The following is a 20988-nucleotide window of genomic DNA, read 5'->3' on the forward strand; positions in this document are numbered from 1 at the left end:
ATGTGTATGTGTGTGTGTGTGTGTGTGTGTAAATTAAACGTCCTCCCGAAGCGGGCAACAAGACTTCACTCCCAGCGACCGACAGCTTCTTATGGGCAAACACCAACTCAAACTTTTTAACTTTACCCCCTTTCCGCGCCGACATGTTGCAATTTGACTAAAAGACTCAGCACAGCGAATATAGAAACACATGCTCTTTCACCAAAGAAGGGAAACTCATCACCCTCCTTCCTTCGACAGAGCTCGAGGTCACAGGATACCATTTCAGTAGAACAACGTCAGTGAAACCAGTTTTAGTGATGACACCAGAGGAACAAGACACCCACACTCGATACTGGACAGATACAATCGAGGTTATGTCAGAAAAACTTCGTACCAACAGCACAATTGTCGTGCGAGAAGGGTCAGATTACTCCCACAACACGCCCATTCTAACAGATTGTGGGATACTTTTTGGAAGATTCAACAGTATAAATGTGGTCCACAGCCTTAAGAGGGCAGATCGATATGGATATTTGCTCGCAAAACTGTGGTGGATCCTCAAATACCTCGGGCAACAATGCAGTCGCCAGTGGGATCTAGGATAGCTGATAATGAAAAGGAAACTTTGATTAATGAAGTTTAATCTCGCCTAACCTTAGGATCATGACGCGGGTGCTAAAAACAGTGCCCCGGGCGCTTTGATCCGGCGGGATTGAAGCTCCGCGAGACTTCACGGGAGCAGAAAACCATGAGAAGTCGTGAAAGAGGGAGAACCCGAGAGAGTAGAAGGCCGGGACTGCAAAATTTCGCAATCCGTGAGAAGGCAGCAAGATCTAAAGGGGCTATTTTGCACTAGTTCTTTTCTGAGAAGAGTTTTCTGATTCCCCTGTCTTTTCCACCCCTTTCTTTTGTGTAGAAGTTTTTCTGTCCAAGGGAGCCTATAAATAGTTCACTTAGGTGTGTCGGGAGTCAGTTCTTAGTGTATTTAGTTTCAGATACTCTGTGTGGAGTCACTTTACCCTTTGTGAGTTGCATCCGAGGAAATGGTATTGCTTTGGTTGTATCCTCTTTGAGATGACGATTGTATCCTCTTTTTTACCTTCCCCAAGCCTACTCCTCCCCACTCCTCAATCACTGAACTCTCCCTTTGTCACCTTGACAACCAGTCATTCCCCCTTCCTGCAGGTTATTATCGTTGTCTCGCCTTCCTAACTCCTTTCAAGCCCCACCCCCTACTGTTGCCGACTACCTAAACCCTTCCCATTTGTTATTCATACAATTTTGCACCCTCCCTTCGCCATCACCCGCCTCCCGTTGTTGTCGTCATCCCTTCCAATCATCCCTATCCCTCTAACTGACGTCCACCATCCGTTGGGAAACATTTAGAAGTGTTTGCTTGTGTTGTTTTATATTAGTGTCGTTATTTCCGTTCGAGTCATGTCGTAACCCTATTTTAATAATAATTAAAGTTTGTTTTTTGTGTTTCCATTATTTTTCCTACTAGTTCCAGTATCAATTACTCTTAAGGTTCTAATATTTATGTTTAGATTATATAAAATAATAAATAAATTGATTTTATCTAAATTACAAAATTTTTGTTGATGTATTGCTTTTAACTGACAACATAAAGTGATCTTAAGCTCTAGTAACAAATCTAATGTTGAATGCAGAAAGAAATCTAATACAAATCTAACATAATAAATCAACTTCGAAGTAACTAACATGGAAATTTAAGGAAAAACAATTTATCAATAAAAAAAAAAAAACACTTATCAATATGCATAGTCACTCAAAACTTATCAATATGCATAGTCACTCTTCAGTCACATGCCACCTGTAAGCTCGACCATAATGCGATTAGGCTAATATTGAAAAGGGACAGATGTAGAGCGAGCAATCAGGACGGGTGGGAGGTGAATTGAATATTTGATATTTCTAATAATATTGAAAAAAGTCAAATCCAATATAGGAATAAAGAGTTGTCATTCTAATAGAAATGAACAAACAAACAAAAAATATTGAAAATCATGCAAGTCAAACAAATTATGTAAATTTCATGTAAACAAAGAAAAATGAACTATTAACATCATATTTTGAGACTACAGGATTAAAGTTTGAATTTATGAGATTAGATATTGAGGCATTTTCTACTCATGAGGCAAGGCATAAGTCTAGAAACCAACAAAATGTGCAAAATACGTACAAGTAAAATTAATATATGCAGTAAGAAGCGCAATACTGCATCAAATTATCAAAGCATTATATAATGATAAAAAGAGCAAAACAAGATATTGAAGTAAGAGCATAACAAATCAAAAAAAGTTCATCTTAATAGATCTCCTTACCAAATCAATAATAACAAATAATTTAAGCCTATAAAATTAGAATTTATAAATTTAAAAGTTTCCTACACTCTCATTATTTAATACGCCTTCATTAAATTTATTATTATAATGAGTTTCTTTTGCTCGTGTCAATATCCTCTTAATCTTCCTCCTCAATTACCTTTCCTTTTCCTAATCAATAAAAACTAATAAGGATATTTCTTTAAGTTTAATAGTGGTTATACTGACAGTTACAACTTTAATTACATATATTTATTTAGAAATCTTTTCTGTTAATTTCTTGTTAACTTGTGTCGGATTTGAACGTCTTGCTTCTACCTCTATCGAAGAAATCGACTTTGAGAACTTCTAAATAATTTGAGAGTGTAGCCTCATTGTCATCCCCCATAAATCATTCATCATATATAGCACATCATTACAAAATAACAGGTCTTCATCATCCTCAAATTTTTTTTTCTTCAAATATTAATCTTTTAAATATCTTTAAACTCTTCCTCCCAAATGGAGAGGACCTTATTTTGATCCACATTTGGCTACTTATTTTAAGAAAACAGTGTTTTCACTCCAACTACTTCAAAGTAAACAACAACAAACATTGATTTCAACAGTAGAATTTTTTTAGTTTGCAACCATTCTCTTGATCCACCATTAGCAATTGCGCCAAGCTATCAAGCTCAAATTGAACTAATTGAATTGAGAGCTTAAGTCGTGCACTCTATTATCATCATTATCTCACTGACGATCACCCATCAAAGTTTAACTTCCTAATGCACATAATGTTCCAGTCTCTTGCCTTTTCTCGTGTACTAGCTCTTCCTCTCATTGTTCCCACCATATCTATACAAGAGTGCAAGAAAAACGTTTATATAAATTTTGGTATTGGTTATGGATTCAAGAAAAGATAAATTGAGGATAAGTGGAAGAAAGGGAAAGACAAAAATAATTCTTAAGAGTTAGTTTCCCTTCAGTTGCATGCTTGGACAAAATTCTGGGAATGATCCTGAAAATAAGTATTCATTCATCCTCAAATATATGGTATTTAGCAATACTTCCAGTTATAGTCTCCATGATAGATGACTCTCAGCTACCGATTCTCCAAGGCAATCATGTTAGACTGTTAAATGTATTAACCGAACAAGGAGGTAAATGACATCGCTCAAATGTTGAAAATATGATCTTCAATAAATAACCAACAATTTTGTCGACCTTAGTGTGATTTTTCAACAATTCAGCCAAAATGCTCAGGCTGCCACATTCACGCAGACAATGGAAGAACTTGATCTGGATATTCCAGCCGGTTCTTGGATTTAACCCAATTGAAGATAGTGGGCTAAATTTTTTTCCATGAAGTAATAACATTGTTCTTGCTTAAATTCACTGAAATTTGATTTCCTAAAATACGTATGACTGAAATTTTCTAGCCTTAAAATTATTGAAACTTACAATGGCCCAATTCTTCCCAGCACACACACTTTGAATTTGGTTAGTTAAGTGACTGCTTCCATTGCATCACCTTTCTGATATACCCAATTCTTCAATGGAGATTTTATCGGTATTTTCCCAAAAAATCTGGTTTAATGGTTTTCACAGGTTTCAGGAAATGCCATTATAAAGCAGGTTTCATTCAAAAATCCTGCTTTAGGTTGCTGGGATTGCACTTCTAGATGTTCGTAGATGGCAGCAATTCTGTTGGTTGGTATTTCTTGCTCCTGAACATGGTTGGATAGCAAAATTGAAATAATTAAGATAAAAAAATAGAAAGGTAGATTGTTGTTTCCAAGAAAAATTATCAACGTAAAATTAAAACTAGAAAGCAGAGAACCAAGTTCTGTGGCCTTTTCTTGATGAAGAACATGATAACGACTTCAGGATTCTTGAATTTCTATGATGTATACTTCAAAGTGGTCTCAGCATATACATCTGCTAAACTCTACCTTGATTTGGAACACTTGGCACAGCAAGAATAGTGAACAAACCCTTTCCCAAATCTCAAAACAGTCACTGAACAGTTGCTAGGATGTTGATTTCGAATGTTGGAATCAATTTTTGCAAATCCTTGGACTCCGCTATGATTTCCAAACTTGACATAATCTGTTCTGCTGCTATTTTGGATTTCTTGCAGCAAGAATTTGGGTAGAAAGCCACAGCAAATGCAGAAAAAGGATTCAAGAATGCTATGGAGGAAAGAAAGAAGTTTGGTTGATCAATTTGGTGAAATCCCAGACTTCACTACAATCCCTTCCCCTTCTCACCTCTACCAAACTTGGGAAGTGAATCCTCACTTCAGCTCAGGACAGCCTAAAAGAAACCACTCCAAAAGAACCCTTATTCCTTCCAAATAAATGCCTATGGGAAAACTATTCCAAATAACCCTTAGACCTTTAGTTACTAAATTATCATCAGGAAGAAAATTAAAAGAAAAGATATCGTCTAATAACTAATTAATTATGAAAAGACCACACTTAACACTATGCTAGTAAATCTCCCATCTTTTGTGTAAATTTGGTCTGACAAATCTTATTCTTAATTTATGAACATGTCATTTACTTTATTTGACATCAAGTTTCATTTCCGGATGTCACATGGCCCATTGAACAGGGCGTTCCTGCTTTTGTTGGCGGTATCATCCTATATATCCCAGATGTGTGTCCCTTATGCATTTGAAGAGGTCCTGACCGACCTTGAGGATGCTTTATGCTTTAATTGATGCAAATGTCATTTTCTTCTCAACACATTAATTCCTGAACTTCATCTGAGCTGAGCCAAGTAAATAGATTACTTGGGCTGTGGGACCAAACCTACAATCATTATTAAGCGATCTCCAAATGACAAGTTACCTGTGTCATGTCAAGCAATCCAACTACTCTGAGCCAAGCAAGCTCTTTTAGCCAAATCTAACCAAACTAGATCTTGTATCACCCTATTCAGGCATCTTATGCCTGACTGGATTATACCGTATATGCAACTTAATTATCTGAAAACCTTCAATATCTTATTTTCTGGACTCGGGCAAGCTTAAAATAAGTTTAAACCTACACAAACTTGAAAGTAAAAGTAGAAGTATGTATCATAGTTTCACTTAACAACACCTGGTACAAAATACTCTTCACTGATTCTTTTGTGGCAACTGCATTGTAGAAAACTTTTCCGATCTCCGTATTTCTGTCAATGATCAAAAGCAGCATCTCAAATCAATCAAATCAAGACATAACCACCTCTTTTATATTCCTAAACAAGTCATCATGTACCGCAGTAAGCTCTGAAATGACTTGATGAAAGGCCTTCCATACCATGGCTGCTTCTTAATATGAAGCCTCCTCAGAGAAATGTTCAGTAAAAAGATTCCTTTACAAATCTGAGGCTCCATAATGGCTGCCTGAAGGCCGACCACCCCTGTAAAATAGCAAAAAATCCACTTGGAAACAAATGGGTGGCCACAATAGATACTGATTTAGCATCTTAGCCATTTTGTTCAGTTGGCCAAGTTTTGCAAGGAGAAAAAACTAAAAATAAAGGAAAATTTTTAGAGCAAATGCAGACATACCTCCGATAGAGTTGCATATAAAGAATGCATCATCTTTCACCACATCAGCACAAAATTCATTTAGCTGAGCTGCCCACGTTTCAAAGGTGTAGAAAGAGTTTGCCCCAAATTCCCGAGGATTTGGTTTTTCCGAATAACCATAACCAATAAGATCAATTGAGTACACCCTATTTGTCTTTGAAAGAAAAGAAATGTTTTTCCTCCAATGGTCGCTGTGGGAGAAAAACCATCTAAGAAAACAATTGGCATATTACAAGCAGACTGCCAAGAAAAGGTAATAGTAAGCATGAGAAACAAAATAAAAGCAAAAGCTATAACCGCCTCCTCTTCATACTCCACTGTAAAGAGAGAAAAAAGGCTTTTTTAAACATTTAGTTTTGCTCGTTCACTAGTATGCTTTCTTATAGTGGTTTCAAATTTTAAAGTATGTTGAGCTGGATTTGTGATTTTATGCCAATACATATCTATGACCAAGACTCTACATTTTTTTGTTGAGTGTATTGCTGGTAATCGTATTCTGCATCCATTGAAAATTGTTGATATAATTACGATAGACGATTAAGTTAGTATTGTAGTATTAGAGTCTGAATTAGCTTTTGGCTTTGAAATAAAAGATTTAGGTCTACGTTATTATTGCTTGGATAATGATGCAGCTCATTCTCCTAAAACCTATCCTCTCTAATAGCTTAAGTATGTAACTGATATCCTTAAGCGTGCACAGCTTACAATTACTAGGATAGTTGATAAATCAATGTTTATCTCCTTCAGATGGCACATCTTTAACTATTCTTATTTTACATCTTACTATTCTTGGTAGCTTGATTTATCTTACTATCAAATATTATCAATGTTGTTCACATTTTCAGTTCATTTGTTTCTTCTCCACGCAGCGTTTATTGAATTGTCATTCTTCAAATTTTGTGATATTTTCAGGGGACATTTTTTCAGTCTCTTATTTTTATCAACATCTTCTTTGGATGTGCACGCTTACTTTGATGTTGTTTGAACTAGAAATCCAGTAGACTGCAAATCTACTACCGTTTTTTACATTTTTCTAGCATAGTCTCATTTCTTGAGAAAAAAAAAACAAAAGAAACAAAGTGTTGTTTCTTGATCTTTCATAGAAGCTGTGCATCATGCTATGGCCTATACAGGAAGGGAGATAATTTGATTAATGTGGTTGCTTGCTAATGTGTATTGTTCTTTCTAATCTACTCATATGTATTTTGACAATAAAAATGCTATCCATATTTCTTACAAGTAAATTTTTCAAGGGAGAATTAAACATATCAAGAACTGGTTGTCATCTCACCCAATATCAACATCATAAAGGCACCCTTAGCTTGCCCTTTGTTTCTTTTTCTATGCATATTATAGACTTAAATATGAATTCCTATCAACTTTGGTGTTTTCACTTTTTGATGCTTCATACAACAATATCCTAAGTTTGTGGGGGGAAAAGATTTCAAAATTATTTATTGACATATTAATAATAGAACATGTGTATAATATCTATAAAAGGAATCTATAGCTCTTACTATTATAACATATCTTCATTATTAATGGTATTTTTATTTATCAAGTTTTCTATTGCTACTTTCTCGTTGCTTATATATATGCACTACTGTATCAACATATTATTCGAGTCAATAAAGAGTATCACATATCCAAATTATCTATCATGATTAATGTGAGACAAAACCAAATGGTTGACAATAAAACTAATTAAGGACCCACTCAGGTAAAGTAGTAAATTACTACTGTCCTTAGCTACATATCTACACAGTGATGAAGAAAGTTATTGTAAAATATAAATTATGCAAAAAAGGTGAAAAAGATAGAAGAGGACTTATTCTTATTGATACAAGAGGGGTATAAATACCTATACAAGACTTATTGGCAAGAAAAGCAATAAAAACAGAATACAGTAGGTAAGTAAAGAAATAATAACAAATATAATAGACAGCTAATCTCTCTAATTAAGGAGACAAAATATATAGAGATTCCTAAGATCCATCATATAATTTATAACCTTCTAAATATAGAGTTATCATAATTATGAAATATAATCATCATTGTTTGCGAGATCTTTCAACACTCACCCTCAAGCTGGCATGAAAATGTCACTCATGGCAAGCTTGCTAACTAGATTTTCATGTTGCATTTTGAAAAGGACTTTTGTTAGAATATCTGTTGTTTGGCTAGCAGTGGGTATGTAGGACATACATATCACTATCTTCTCATTGATGAAATGTTTGTCAACCTCTACATGTTTTATTCTGTCGTATAGAACTGGATTATGAGCTATAGAGATTGCAGCCTTGTTATCGCAGTAAACTTTAATAGGTGTTGGTATAGGAATCTTCAACTCTTCCAGGAGTCTTTTTATCCATAATATTTCATAGAGTCCATGGGCCACCGAGCATAATTCTGCTTCAACACTACTTCTTGCTACCACACTTTGTTTTTTACTTTTCCAAGTAACCAGATTTCCGCCTACAAAGGTACAATAACCTGATGTGGATCTTCTATCATTTACATCTCCTGCCTAATCTGAATCTGTGTATGCCTCTATTAGATGTTCTCCCTTTTTGAACAAAAGTCATTTTCCAGGAGTTCTTTTGAGATATCTCAAAAGAGATATCTCAAAATTAAAGTGACTAGGTCCAGGTGAATGCATGAATTGACTCACAACACTTACTGCAAAAGCTGTCAGGTCCAGTGTGAGCCAAATAGATTAGTCACCCTACCAATCTTTGATAGCGTTCTTTGTCCATTACCTCATTAGTTGTTGTTGTTTTCAATTTTATATTAGGTTCTATTGGCTTATATGTGCGTATATGTTGCATTGCAACCTGTCATTCATGTTTCTTTTAGTAAATCAAGTACATACTTGCATTGATTGACAAAAATTCCCTCCTTGAATCTTGCAAACTCCATTCCGAGGAAAAATTTCAGCTTTCCTAAGTTTTTAATATCAAATTCGGTTTCAAGTTTCCTCTTTAGGTTGCTAATCTCCAGAGGATCATCCCCTGTCATGATTATGTAATCTACATACACAATCACAATGGTTACTTTACCTTTAATGGAATGTTTGAAATAAAAAGTGTGATCAACTTGACTTTGAGAGGATCCATGTCTCTTGATAACATCACCAAAACGCTCAAACCAAGCTCTAGGAGACTGCTTTAACCCGTACAGGGACTTTTTTAATTTGCATACTTTACCTTTTCCAAATTTTTCTTCAAATCCGGGTGGTAGGTCCATACATACTTCTTCTCGCAATTCTCCATTTAAAAACACATTTTTTACATCAAATTGATGAAGTGGTCAGTTGATGTTAACTGTAAGAGAAAGAACTACTCTAATAGAGCTAATTTTAGCAATAGGAGCAAAAGTCTCTTGGTAATCAATACCATGAGTTTGAGTAAATCAGTTTGCTACTAGTCACAATTTGTATCTCTCCACACTTCCATCAGCTTTAAACTTTACCGTGAACACCCATTTACACCCAACTATCTTCTTGTCTTTAAGTAGATCAATGACTGTCCAGGAGTTATTTCTTTTAAGAGCATTTATTTCTTCCATCACAGCTAATTTTCAACTCGGTTCACTTAATGCTTCCTGAATAGTTCTTGGAACAAGTAAGTTAGAAAACCTAGACACAAATGCTCTATGATTTTTTGATAGTTTTTCATATGACAAGTATTGTGTGATATGATGTTTCGTGTTTGTTCGGATTCCTTTTCTGAAAGCAATTGGAAGATCAAGATCAGAATGTGGATGAGTGAAAGTAAAGGGAAGATTACTCTGAGTTGTAGGGTCATTATTCGGCAAAAGTGATTGAACATCTGCTGAGGGAATAATTGGGGTTGTAGTAACTTTATGGAATTTTTTCCTAGTATAAACTTGCAGCTCATGTTGAGGATTAAGATCCGTTGAAAGTATTTCTCCCCCTCTCTGATAAGGTATTATCTGGCAAAATAGAATTACTAGTGCTGACCCTAGTTTCCATATTTGAATTAGTTAAAGGAATGGGTAAAGTTTCACAAAAATTATTTTCTTCAACTAAGTTCTCCCCTTGAAGAAAATTATTTTGAAAAAAAACGGGTGATCCTCGATAAACTTGACATCCATGCGCTCAAAAAAAATTTTTTTTTCAGGATTAAAGCATTTGTACCCACTTTTATTGGAAGTATACCCAATAAAAACATATTTTTCGGTTTTGGGATCAAATTTTGAGCGAAACACATTTGGGATATGCACATAACAAACACATCCAAAGACTTTTAAAGGGAGATCAGCTGTTATCTTAAATGTGGAAAAATAATTTTTTAAGACTTGTAAATGTGATTTAAATTTTAGAACTCGAGATAACATTCTGTTTATTAAATAACAGGAGGTGAGGAGTGTATTACCCCAAAGATATTTAAGAAATTTCATGAAAAACATAAACGCCCTGGTAACTTCGAGTAAATGTCTATTTTTTCTTTCAGCAATACTTATTTTTTGTGGTGTGTCACGACAAGTGGATTGATGCAAAATACATTTTTCTAAATAAATGTTCTCAAATATTTGTTGAAATATTCAGTCTCATTATTCGTTCTTAGAATGTCAATTTTTGTTTGAAATTGATTTTCAATCATGTGAAAAAAATCTTTAAATCGTTGTTCAACTTCAGATTTCTTTTCCAAAAAATACACCCAGAAAACTCGTGTGTGATCATCAATAAATGTTACAAACCATTTTTTTCCCGACAGTGTGTTAACTTTAAATGAGCCCCAAACATCACTATGCATCAAATAAAATGGTTTTGAAACAGAACATAATTTTATTGGAAACGAAACACAATGTCTTTCAGATAAATTACACGCTTCACAATGAAGTTTTGAACAATCAATACTTTTAAATAGTTTAGGAAATAAAGATTTGAGATATGAAAGATATATTTGAGATATGAAAAGTTAGGATGCCCTAATCTTTTATGCCATAACATAACCTGATCATAGTCAAAGCTTGAACTTATACTACATAATCCATGAGCTGTTTTATTCACAGAATCAGTTCCATCATAGTAGTACAACCCATTTATTTCTCTAGCAGTTCCAATCATCTTCCCCGAGTTTCGGTCATGAAAAACCCAATTGGAAGGAAAGAAAAAAATGGAATTATCATAATTTTTAGACAATTTGCTAACAGAAAGAAGATTACATGTAAGTTTTGGAACATGTAAGACAGATTCAAAGAGATTTTTTCTGAAATTTTAATATTTTCTTTTCTTGCAATAGGTGAAAAACTGTCATCAGTAATTCTGATTTTTTCGGAACCGAAACATAGATAATATGAATCAAATAATTGAGAACAGCTTGTCATATAATCAGAGGCTCCTAAATCAATGATCCAAGACGTGGTACTTCCTAGAAAAGCCAAAGGATTACTATCTGCTTGTGATATAGAACTGATAGGCGCATTAGATGATGAGCAAGATGACTTAATTGATAGGTGCATTAGAAGATGACTTAATTGCTCTTTACTAAGTGGAGATGACTCAACTTCATTTGCGGTAGGTGTGTTATGTTCACCAGATTTTTTTCCCTTACCCCATTAGGTGGTTTCCATTAGGTGGTTTACCATGCAATTTCCAGCATTTTCGTGAGTATGGTTTGGCTTTCCACAGTACACAGCGCAGGTTGTTTTTGTCTTCTACACGCTAGTTGTGAGAAGTTTTCCTGTTTACTTGAGCTTCAGGAATGTCTTCTACACGCTAGTTGTGAGAAGTTTTCCTGTTTACTTGAGCTTCAGGAATAGCCAGCGCTGATCCTTCCACGGACTCGGTTGAACCTGTCGTCCTCTTTCCCAACAACACATGTCTCAGACTCTCTTCTCTCCCTACCTCTGCAAAAACTTCACCAATTGGAGGCAGGGATCTTCTTCCAATTATTCGGCCACGGACCTCATCATATTCAACGTTTAGACCTACAAAAAATTTGAAGATTCAGTCAGTATCCACTATTTTCTTGTACTGGTTGTCGTCATCTTTTGATTTCCACTCATGATCGTTGAATAAGTCAAGGTCCTGCCAAATCCTTTTAAGAGAATTGAAATACTTTGTCACAAAATCCTCACTTTGGCAAATTTCCCCAAGTCGTAGGGTCAACTCATAAACTTGGGATTGATTTCCAAGATCAGAGTGATTTCAACTTGGGATTGATTTCCAAGATCAGAGTACATTCCTGAAACATTGTCCCATAATTTCTTGGCTATAGAGTAACAGAGATGATTTACACTTATCTCTTCAGTCATGAAATTGACCAACTATGTCATTACCATTGAGTTTTCCGCATCCAAAACGGCATACATTATGTCATTCATGTCAGGTTGTTTAGTATCACCTGTGATATAGCCAATCTTTCCTCTTCCTCAGAGATACATGCGAACAGATTGTGACCATCGAAGAAAATTATCACCATTTAGTCGGATTGCAGTGATCTGAATGGGATGATTTTCAGATGTATTTCTGTGACCTTCGGGCTGAGATGGTTGAATTGTCCTAGACGTGACTTCAGACATTTTACGTGACTTCAGACATTTTAGAGATGAAGGATGGTGAATTTGCTCGAGCACGTATTGTCTAGGAGTTTGCAGCAGGAACCCGTCGAGCGAGCAAACCGAGCAGGAAGCCGAATTAACAAAGCCAAACGCTCGAGGAATCCCGAACGAAGGCAAATCAAGCAAAGTCGAATGAACGAAGTCGAACGAAAAGACGATCGAGGAGTCCCGAAAGAAGCAGGCGAGGGTTTGGCTGAAGTTGCCAGCGAGACGTGATCCTCTCGAGCTCTGGTCGCAGTTGCTTCGCGGAGTTCCGGGTCTCTGCGCCGAAGGATTTCGAGATGACGACGAAGTAGAAGAATGGAAAGGCGGAGTTCCGAGTCTCTGCGCCGATCACGATTCCGTCTGCGTCAAAGGACTTCCAGGCAACGACGACGATCCTGTCTGAGTCGATCAATCACGATCCCGTCTGTGCCGAAGGACTTTAACGATGAATACGATACGATACGTAAATTAACCGAACGACTGCGGATCGTAATTTTTTATACCATGAAAAAGATATAAGAGGACTTATTCTTATTGATACAAAGAGGGATATAAATACCCATTACAGGACTTATTGGTAAAGAAAGCAATAAAAACATAATACAGTAGATAAGGAAAGAAATGATAACAAATATAATAGGCAGCTAATCTCTCTAATTAAGGAGACAAAATAAAAAGAGATTCCTAAGATTCTTCATATAATTTATAACCCTCTAAATATAGTGTTATGATAAATATGAAATATAATCATCATTATTTACGAGATCTTTCAACAAAAGGAAGGTAGTGATTGCAATCAAAATGTTTGGGTAATTCACTCATCAGGAAAAGCTAAGAAAATCATGACTATTCAAGATCATGAAGAGCCGGAATAAAAAAGAAAAAAAAAGGTAAATTAAACATTAGATATGAGATTGGGCAAAAGCACCCTCCTATATGAGAGTATGAAAATTAAAAAGTGAAGGAAAGGGAAAAAAAAGTGCAATGATGGCGAAGACAAACGTCCAACAAGAGGCAAAAACAATCAATAAAAGGAGAAAGCAATCCAGCAACAATATCAAGTAAGAATCAAATGAAACAGAAGTGGGTCCACCACATTAATAAGAAAGCAAGTAAAAGAAAATTCAAAAAGGATTAGAAAGTGAAAACTTAAAATGTGGTCATTAAGTTTATTAACTGACAGTAAGCAATTTTTACACTTATAGATCGAGACTAAGTTACGGATATAGAGGTGGAAGGAATTGAGACTTCATACGTGAATCTCAATGGTTCATCTAATAAACACATGGCCCGGACCAATCATAATGCGTCGGTTCAGAATTTAATCTGATTGCAAGATCGAGAGCTAAAACTAGAGTTTGCATAATCAGGTCCGTAGGTAACTTCTGTATTTGGACATTAATTATATCTAGGACCATTTTAATGGATGCAGAAGCAAATCTAAAGAGGATGACTCCTTCAAGCAGTAAGAAAATTTGAATGTCAGAATTACCCTGCACGACTAACCAGAACCTACAATAATAATAGCATGCCTCTTTGAGAAAAAGCAACAACCAAGAATAAAGAAGATCACAATAAGTGCACAACATAATAGAATTTTTTGCAACATACACCTTGTGATTGACATAACATGATAAACATGATGACTAGATCTTATGGAAACAAGCAGGACCAAAAAAGGGCAAAGCCTGATGTTATCAGTTGCAAAAGACCTTAGATACACGGGAAAGCTTTAAGATCAAACAAAACAAAAAATATGCAAATGAAAGGCTCATCCAACATAATTGTCTGAAAATCACAATTAAAATAAAAACAGTAATGAAATGCACCTGTTTGCCCCAAAACCATGAATTAAAATCAGTGCAGGGCCACTTTTTCCAGAAGACAGATAACGTATGCGATAGCCTCTCCAATTCCATATGCTGCAAATAGGCATACGAAATTAACATTTCAAGGACCCATAAGATCATCGTTTTAAGCCCAAATTTATTTTGGTTCATGGATAAAACTCGTGCAGTTTACGTCAGTTTAGTAAACAACAAAGAATGGATATGTACGGTTGCTTTCAATTTATGAAAAGGTCCCTAAAATCATGGACCTGCTGCTTGTTTGGAACGCAACAACCCTAGGCAGTAAGTAAAATTCACTTCTTAACGCATTGTAAAACTCCACACCAATGGCAAAGTAAAAATAATTCCTAAACTCTATAAAACACTCCTCATATATTGATAAAAAATCTACAGAGGGTGCAAGAATCTTACAATTTTTTCTGTAAGATTCTTTGCAGAAAACCGTCATATGCTTTTTTTTTTTGGGTTAGTAAGAGCTTGCTAAATAAAATCTAAAACTTATGAATTAGAATGATGTGAATCTACTTATAGAAAATTTGTAGCCAACAGTGAATTAATTAAAGGAAGTTAATCAGTTTAAGGAGTTGTATTATATGAATACCTCATTTGGGGAGGAGGATGATATGACCCCTTATTATCTTTACATTTTCTTCTTTCTCTGGGAGTGTTTACAAGCTCAAAGTGTTTGATGAAGGATTCTTTCATAGGTGCACTTGTTGAGAAAAAGTGCAACCAGCGAATCTCTTCCTGAATGTATTTGTCACCAGCAGTCAAGCTCATCCAGCTTTTAGATCACACAAGTTTTCCTCAAGGAAACCACCTATGAACCGATAGTTTCTCACGCAATCGCCCATATTTTGTCATTTTTTCTACAAACAACCCTTCACCTAAGCCACTAGCCACCTCGGATGCAAATCATGTCAACCATCCATGTCTCCAAGATTGCACCTCCAAGATCCATCCATATCGCAATTCTCTCAAACAAAAACCTGCAGTTCTCCCCATCTAGGGCTGTCAAAACGGCTCGTTGTTCGCGAACAACTCGTGTTCGGCTCGTTAAGAAGCTCATGCTCTGCTCGTTAATTTTGTTCGATAAGTTAACGAGCCGAACACGAACTAAGATGTATTCGCTCGTTTTCGGCTCGTTTGGCTCGATATACTACTCATCAAGTTTATATATATATATATTAAGTAGTATATTAAAAAATCCTAATTGACTAAAAGGCTACAAAGACTTATAATCAATTAAAATATTGATTAAGAAAATAGAATAAAAATTATTAAATTAGATTCAAATGATGTTTTAATATAAATAATAATTTTTAAATCTTGCTAAAATATTTATTGTCTTATGGGTACATTATTAGAGTTGTTAAAAGGACTCTTTGTTCCTGAAGAGCTCGGGGTCGGCGCAGCACGAACACACTTTTTGAGCTCGAAATATAAACGAGCCGAACACGAGCGAGTCTCGTGTTCAACTCGTTTACACCCCTATCCCCATCTACAATCGCCTGGCTATCATTGATCCCAATACAGATATCACAAATCTCACCGAACATTGCAAGAACCGCCAAATCTTTCCATTTTGCCACCTTCCAAGCCGCCAAATCTTTCCATTTCGCCACCTTCCACGCCACCGACACAGATATCACAAACTCCAGGACTGCCATCAAGTCGACCTCAAGAATCTCCTTTGCAACTCATGTCTCGGAGCTTTGATGTTCAATCAAGGCTTCCATTGATTCGTCCTCACCAAGCTTGGCTGTCAAAACTAAGATCTCATCTCAGTTTCTCGAATCCCATGCAAACCCTCCATGCCTTATTCCTTATGGCATGCTTTGCACTCTCCTTGTCAATCTCAGATCTTCCAACTCCTCCCAAGCTCATGTCTTTCCTTGCAGCATATCCAACATCACCATCGACCTAAGATTGTGCCTTCTAAGTCAAAGCACAAACTTCTTACCATTAATTTTTTTCTCAAATTTATTTGTCTATTGCAAAAAATTCCTGATATTTGTTTAAATATTTCCCAATGAAGCCGTAAAAAATACGTCGATAATGAAAATTTGCGCCCAGCTCTTCTATGAGAGTTGTGATTTCTAGTCAAATGTTTTGAAGGCATCATGAATCTTGAATAAAATACTATCCAAATATTTCACAATCATTTTGCAAGGATTTTAAAATATGATAGTATGTTTCTCATATATGCAATCCTCTAGGATCAATCATTTGCTCTCAATCACCAAAAAAAAAGGTTTCAATTAAGATCAATCAGTAAAATTTAAACAGTTAGCACATGATATTAGTATTTCTACTTTTAGATTGAAAAATTTGTCTAATAAAGTGGTGGGAGGAACAATAGGGAACTTGATTAAAATCCCTTGTTTCAATCGTCCTAAATTATCGTAAGCAACGGTCTAATTAATCAATGGAGTTAGTTGGCCCCAACCTGACTGAAAAATCATTATCAGAAACCACAAATTATATAATCTCAGGGCCTTGTAGATCTTGGATAGATATTTGCCAAAGAATATATTTTCAAGTCGATTGAAGCTAATAGAATGCTTTTTGCCCCCATCAAATGCACTCTATAATTTGTTATATAGGGGATTTGGGTTGTAAGGGTAACAATGACATTTTACAACGAACAACCCAAATAATAATCTTTCATTTTAATAATGGCACTTGGCAACAAAATCATAATGTTAGAAAATCTATGTCACATCCTCATTGGAAAGAAAATTTTGAGAGTGATTATAAAATTTCACTCAATATGAAATTGTTTCTTTGTAACTTATGTTTACCACACTAGGCAAACAATTGTGATGGATGAATAATTTGTTCTTTGCTTATAACGATAATTTCAATTGAACATAGATTTTGCATTTTATTTTTTGTATTTTAATATTTTTTAGTGAGATTTAAACCAAAAATGATTAATTTAAAGACTTGAGGGCATTTTGATGGTAGAGACTCCTTTGATTAAGATTTTTTTTTTTCAATACAACTATCCTTTGAGTATATAAATGTTTGGAGTAATTATATTTAAAATGTAAAGCATAATTTTGAAAGCAACCTCTCTAGTTATGACGTGCAATAGACCACGCTCATCATAGGAGTACTTTTAACAATTTTATTTTGTTGCCTTGAATCTTATTGATTCTTTTTGCTTGCTCGTAAAGAATTGAGTCAAGAATTTACATGTGTTCAATTTATATAAAAAATCATCGCACCGTAGACCTTGCGACTCTACCTTATAGTATAGAAGGTCAAATCAGTGAAATGGAATTTATGATTGTTCTTTATAATTTGGAAGTAAACATTCATATTAAAAAATAAAATAAAAATTGTTCGTTAAAAGCATTGAAGGCCATATTTAAAAGGAAGATAAAATATATTGAATGAATTTTACAAATGAGTATCAAATTTTAGATCCATGGTGATGAGTTTGCCATACTAGACTATGCAAGAAGAACTTAAAACCATTCTTCAAGAAAAATCATATCAACTCTAGTTTTTGTGATATGAAAAATTAGAAATTAGTACTTACAATCTTATCTTGCAAGTAGTATAGCCCATTAGTGAGCTTGGGCATAACAAGTTGATGAGAAAGAGAACATAAAGTTCAAAATGATTATAGATCTTTTTGATGCGAGATAGATTTGATTCCTTATTTTTAATCTGTGCATCTGTTAAACTCATTTTGAGGTCATTATTCTTTTCCTTAGGATCCTACTAGGATCTAGCTCTATCTAGCTCTAGGAGTTCCTATTGATCATCTTAGAAAACTAGAATTGGGACCCACCCTTTTTAGAAATTTAAGCCATCTCCTATTTCTCTTATGATGTCTCGCCTGAGTGATCTCAAACCATCATCTTATGGTCGAGTGGTAAAGGACTATTATGTGGATGCTCAAGAAGAAGTTCCTAATAGGATCTCAAGCCCTAGAAAAACCATTTCAGGACTTTATCATCACACATGCACACCAAATGCACAAAATTCACTAAGTCGCACAAAATCGGGCCTAAATTGGGCTTAAGGATGGGTGAAAATGCGAACTTCTCCAGACGACTTCCGACGACAAAATGGACTGCGCCAACGTGTCCGGAACACCAATTTTTGTAGGAAAATATACTCATATTGTCATATTTTCGACACGAGTAAAATTGCACGCAAATCGATGAATTCGTCAAAACAACTTCCAATGGTGAAACGGACCACGTTGGCGCGGTCCGGAACATCAAAATTACCTAAAATAGACACCAATTTTGTTATGTTTTGACACACAAATAAAAAGTAAGAATCGAATTTTATTTTCAATGAATTAAATATTTTATATATTTTATTACTTGTAATATTAAAATTATAATCCTAATCCTTATTTTCCATTCTACCCACGCACTTAAACCCTCGTCTGACTCGTTCCATGGCTCGATCTCGTGGCTTGATCCCGCGGTACTCGTCCCACTCCCCTCGTGAGCCCTAGTTCCCGCGAATGATCCACGCGGGGATTTCTTCTCCCTTTCTCAAATCTTCCTCTGTCGTTCGCATATGCGGCTCGCCTCCTCGAGCTCCCCTCAACTTTTCAGCTCTTCAATTGCAAGAGGCGAGCTAACCGACCCTTCTCCTTCTCAAGGCTTTACTGTCTCCCTCTTTACTGTAGCAATTACTGCCTCGTCGTGTGATTCGTTTACTAGTGAGGCTGGTTGGTGGCTCTTTCCCCTCTTTTCTGCCTATAAAATGACTTCTTCGTGTATGGTTCTAGGTTGTTGAAATTTTTTTGAGAGAAAAGTGATGTTGTGGTTTTACTGTTAGAGGCTTTTAGAGAAGAAAACTGTTGAAATCTTTCCTAAGTTTGATTCTCGTGTGCTTGAAGTGTGGAGCATTCGTGAGGTGTTGTTTTCTGAGGCTTTTAGGAAGAGAAGCGTTTTCGAAATCCTCTCTAAGCTAGAATTCTCATGTGCTTGTGGTGTGGAGCATTCGTGGTGGTTGTTTCCTGAAGTCTTTTGGAGGAAGATTTCTATTGGAGTGGTTTTCTTGAATCATTCTTATAATTTTATTTTAAATCTGCTGAAAAGAAGTATTCTTCCCCTCTCCTCTATTTTTGCACTATTTCGGATGGCATCTAAAGATACTTCCTATCTCTTCTAAAATATGTGGAAGCAAGGTTGGGTATGTTTTGAGATTTAAGCATGAAATAGTTTCTATAAACATCAAAATATAGCATGTACGAGCTGCCTTTGTTCTTCTTGCTTGAGATATTTGGAAATATCATAGTGGTAGTTTTGAAATGAAATTTGCCCCTCTAGAAATGCATGTTAGAATGAATTATCAGAGCTTTTTATTATTATTACTCATGTTCAAAACGAATGTTGTAAAGTGTTGGCTCTAAAAAAAATAATCTATTCAGGCTTATCTATTTCATATTATCTATCACTATTTGAAAGCAAATGCTAGAAATATTCTCTGTTTTTTTTTTGTCCATTTGAAAAGCTCGGTTTTGAATTCTTGGAGTTGGATCCTTGCTGAAATTTTCATTTCTGTTTTGCCCCTATGAAGACTTGGTTTGCCCATATGTTGGATGCGGTTCTTGGCTCTTTGAAGTCGGATCATTATTGGAAAATTTTTTCTATTTTTAGCCCATTTGGAGGGCTCGATTTTGGCTTTTTGGAGTTGTATCCTTGCTGAAATTTTCGTTTCTGTTTTGCCCCTATGAAGGCTCGGTTTGCCCATATGTTGGATGCGGTTTTGGCTCTTTGAAGTTGGATCCTTATTGGAAAATTTTCTCTATTTTTAGCCCATTTGGAGGGCTCGGTTTTGGCTTTGTCAGCTAGGAAATACAGTTCTGTTTTGTCTTTTCTTGTGGGCTTGATTTGCCCCCTGTGTTGGGTTTGGTTTACCCCTAGACAGGGGCTGGGTTTGACCCTTTGATGGGCTCGGTTTAGCTCCTTTTGGTATCATGTCTTGGATGAAAGCTTGTTATTTTGGCCCCTTTGGTGAGTTCGGCTTTGGCTTCATCTAGGTTGAATTTAGCTGAAAGTTTTACATTAGTTTTGGCCCATTTGAAGGGCTTGGTTTGGGCTTCTTTTGGTGTTATATGTTTGCCGAAATCTCTTACTGTTTGGTCCATTCCTTGGGCTCGATTTGACCCCTTTGTTGGGCATGGTTTGGTTGGGTGCTTCCTCTTTAATGCTCCTCTTCCTCCTAAGTTTTTTTTATGGGTAATCAAGTTTGTCATCCCAAAATTCATGAATTTCAATATCTATCTCTATGTGGGAATATTTAATGTAAGCGTTGTCATACTTTATGTGATGAAATTGGGTTCGGTCCTAATGATTTATAAGAGCTTGTCCATTCACTCTCTTATGTATATCAAAATGGCAATACCTATGGTGGCTTTCTTTCATTGTCCCTGCCCATGAGTTTAATTTCGGGGTGGGGTTGTACTGCTCTCTTTGCGGTCCCTGCTGTGAGCATCTTATTGTCTTGTTGGGTTGTTTTTTTTGTTGTCCCCCCTGGTCGTGAGCCTCTACCTGCAGCTCTTTTATGATTAATGTGGTTGTTTTGGGGGTTTTTTCTCTCCTCATTGCCCCTGGCCGTGAGCCTTGCTGCAGTGGTTCTTTGGTTTTGTGACATGGTTGTCGGTCAACTTTTTTTTTCGATTGATTAATTT

At 35.7% G+C, this 20988-nt stretch overlaps 1 protein-coding gene across 9 annotated transcripts in view; it reads right to left on the minus strand.

Moving 5' to 3' along the window:
- Positions 1-20988, minus strand: part of LOC110026153 (pheophytinase, chloroplastic) — a 47319-nt gene that overhangs the window by 17467 nt on the left and 8864 nt on the right. For 8 of the 9 annotated variants that reach the window (XR_002294170.1, XR_002294172.1, XR_002294175.1 and 5 more), the window contains exons 2-5: positions 14295-14387; positions 5872-6083; positions 5576-5720; positions 5417-5489 (exon numbers count right to left, since the gene is read on the minus strand). Coding sequence is in view for 1 of the 9 variants with exons in the window: in XM_020726992.1 (XP_020582651.1) it covers positions 5417-5489; positions 5576-5720; positions 5872-6083; positions 14295-14387 (523 nt within the window). In the remaining 8 variants the exon portion in view is untranslated. The remainder of the gene's footprint in view (positions 1-5416; positions 5490-5575; positions 5721-5871; positions 6084-14294; positions 14388-20988) is intronic. The other variant, XR_002294174.1, reaches the window with a different exon arrangement.

The sequence above is a fragment of the Phalaenopsis equestris genome, unplaced genomic scaffold (genome assembly GCF_001263595.1).
Source record: "Phalaenopsis equestris unplaced genomic scaffold, ASM126359v1 Scaffold000353, whole genome shotgun sequence".
Lineage (NCBI taxonomy): Eukaryota > Viridiplantae > Streptophyta > Magnoliopsida > Asparagales > Orchidaceae > Phalaenopsis > Phalaenopsis equestris.